Source organism: Phaethon lepturus, unplaced genomic scaffold, assembly GCF_000687285.1.
Source record: "Phaethon lepturus isolate BGI_N335 unplaced genomic scaffold, ASM68728v1 scaffold29982, whole genome shotgun sequence".
Classification (NCBI taxonomy): Eukaryota; Metazoa; Chordata; class Aves; order Phaethontiformes; family Phaethontidae; genus Phaethon; species Phaethon lepturus.
Genome location: NW_010521692.1, coordinates 17720 through 20335, shown reverse-complemented (window position 1 = coordinate 20335; position 2616 = coordinate 17720). Strand labels below are relative to the sequence as shown.

General features: G+C 59.7%; 1 protein-coding gene across 1 annotated transcript in view; it reads right to left on the bottom strand.

The window, feature by feature from the left end:
• Positions 1-513: 513 nt before the first annotated feature.
• Positions 514-2616, bottom strand: part of LOC104616560 (diacylglycerol kinase zeta-like) — a gene marked incomplete at its 5' end in the record, with an annotated part of 19184 nt that continues 17081 nt past the window's right edge. Inside the window, 6 exon segments of the mRNA XM_010281607.1 lie at positions 514-596; positions 599-742; positions 863-996; positions 1280-1316; positions 1859-1979; positions 2373-2416. Of these exon segments, the coding sequence (XP_010279909.1) occupies positions 514-596; positions 599-742; positions 863-996; positions 1280-1316; positions 1859-1979; positions 2373-2416 (563 nt within the window).

The following is a 2616-nucleotide window of genomic DNA, read 5'->3' as shown; positions in this document are numbered from 1 at the left end:
CAGAGCTGTCCTCTCCCCCAGCCTCTCACCTGGGCATGGCTGCCTCATCGCACAGCTGCAGGCTGAGTCTCCAGCCAGACCAGCCCCACTCTGGGCACTGTGCAAGGCCCAAGCCTCGGCCAGGACTAAGGAGGAGCAATGGAGAGCCAGACCGCTTGTACAGTATCTCCCTGGCTGCTGGCAAGGAGGCTGCACATTGTCTGAGGTGGCCCCCAAGCACCTCCTGGCTGGGCTCCTGCCCTGTGTCCCAGATCCACAGACTGCACCTTCTTGGCTTGATCGGACATCTCCTCCACTACAGCCCATCGCTACAAGCCCCTGGACACGACCACGTCCCCACCACCACACACACGCCTCAGGAACCTCCTGTACCAAAACACGGCCTCAAGTCCCCTTTCCGCGACTCCTCTGCCGGGGCTGGCACAAGTCCCCGGCACCAAGGCACGTCTCAATTAACTCAGCTTGTGAGGGAAAGGGCCTCCACTGCCTGCTCCTGCTCTCCACAGGCCGGCTTCACCCGCCGAGAGGAGCTCCCAGTGCCCCCATCATGGCCACCCGCAGGGAGAGGGGGGAGTCCTGCAGCTGGGAGGGAGCTCATAGCGAGACTGTCCTTGCTCTGACCCCGGAGGGTGGGAAGGGGGAGACGGGGATGAGACATTCCAGCCCCTCGCTTCTAATTTAATAAAACAACAGGGAGAGAAGTGCAGGGAGGAGAGGGATTTAACCCCTCCGCAGCTGGGCTCTGTTGGGCAAGCATGGGTGCTTCATGCCAGCTCCTCTCTGGCTGGCAAAGACCCCCGCCAAAGCACCCTTGCTCTCTGCTCTCCTGCTGGCTCCACTCCTGCAGCCCACTGGTCCCCACCAGAAAGCCCCACTGCCAGCCCTCTCGCTGTCACCTGCAGGTCCGTCTTCATAAGCGAAGCCCCGGCCTCCACGATGTAGTGACAGATAGTGCGCTGGCGTAAGGCTGCAGCCTGGTGCAAGCTGGTTTCGCCACTGGGGAGGAGAAAGCAGGAGATGTGAGATGTCCCCCCTGAATGGGGACATGAAGCACGTGTGGGTGGCAGTGAGGGACAGCAATTTGGCTGCGGCAGAAGCTCGTGGTGGGTTGCATGCTTGTCCAGGCAGCCCTGGCAGAGGAGGGGGTGCTGCTCAGGGACGGTCAGTCCAGAGTGGACTGAGAACCATGGCCAGTAATTAGAGCTCCTAAGCGCCCAGATGACTGGTCACCTCGCAGAAGGTCTGGCCAACAGGTAATGCAAGTCAGTCAGCAACTTACTTCTCCTCCTCCGTGGCATCGAGGATTTCTGAAGGGGCTGTGGAGAGAAAGACAGTGCAGGGCAAGTGAGACCTAGGTGTGGGGCAGACACGGACCCACCTACTCCCCAGCCACACTCTGCATCTTTCCATAGGGGCTGCTATTTCCATGCTGCCTGCAAAGGTCCTGGCCAAAGCACTCAGGCCAGCAACAGCATGTGGGGTCAGCAACAGCATCTGAGCCCAGCTGAGCCCAGGGAAGACGAGTTGTTGTGGACTCGTTACAGAGAAATATCTAAATAAACCCTGTATTTCAGTGGGAGCTGCCAAAAACAACAGGTCAGCTGCCCCGAAGGCAGAAGCAGGACACTGAGAAATGTTTCCCAGAGACATGCTGGTCCCTGCCAGGATGCGGCAACAGCCACGGGGGCACCCCAGTACTGGCAGACAGATGCCAGGGGAAGCCCATATGCCAGAAGGAGGATGTTGCAAACCCGAAGGGAAGGGACCTAAGCCCAGGACCACCCCCTCCGAGCAGAGAGCTGGGCTTTTTCAGCTGCCAGGCTCCTTTGCTAAAGGTGGAACCCTGGCCCCAGCTCACCGTTCTCGATGATGTATTTGACGATGTCCTTGCTCCCTGATTTGACGGCATGGTGGAGGACAGTCTGGCCCGAGGAGTCTCGTACCATCAGGTCTCTTCCAGCCCGGTGCAGCTCTTGGAACTACAAGATTGCCAGATTGCTGGGATGAGTTGCTTTCCCCAGCTCCAAGCCCCAAACCCCAGCATCATGTCACTGGTGTGCCCAGCAGGTTGTGTGGATATGCAGGGCCTGGTGGGGAGCTTTGTCCAGCTCAGCCATGCCGCCAAGTCCCTTCCTGCTGTGTCCCGCAGGAGGGGAACAAGGTTTCTTGCCAGGAGCCTTCCTGGTTTCCAGCCACTGCTCCTAGAGGAAGGCCCTCAATAGGAGCTGCTCCAGGGCAGAGTGTGGCTGGCCGGGGTGCCCGCCCGGCTGGGCTTCCCACAGCCCGAGGGACACGCCAGCCGAGCAGGCTGCCGGGCGAGCACCCAGATCCAGCCCTGGCTGCACATCGCAGCAGGCAGTGGGAGCGCCTACCTTGCTGAAGTTGCCGCTTTTGGCAGCTTCTATCAGAAGGTCGTCTGCAAAGAAGGGAGATGGGTTGGGGTCAGAAAAAAGCCAAGCTGTAATGCTGTTTATCTAACCAGGGAGCCAAGGGTTGGGCACCGGCGGCTCAGCAGTCAGCTGGAGCTCCTCTAGGTGCTAACCCCTTGGTCAGACTGGTTTTACATGGCTCCTCCATCTTCAGGCACGTAAGGGACAAAGCAGGGGAAGGAGGGAG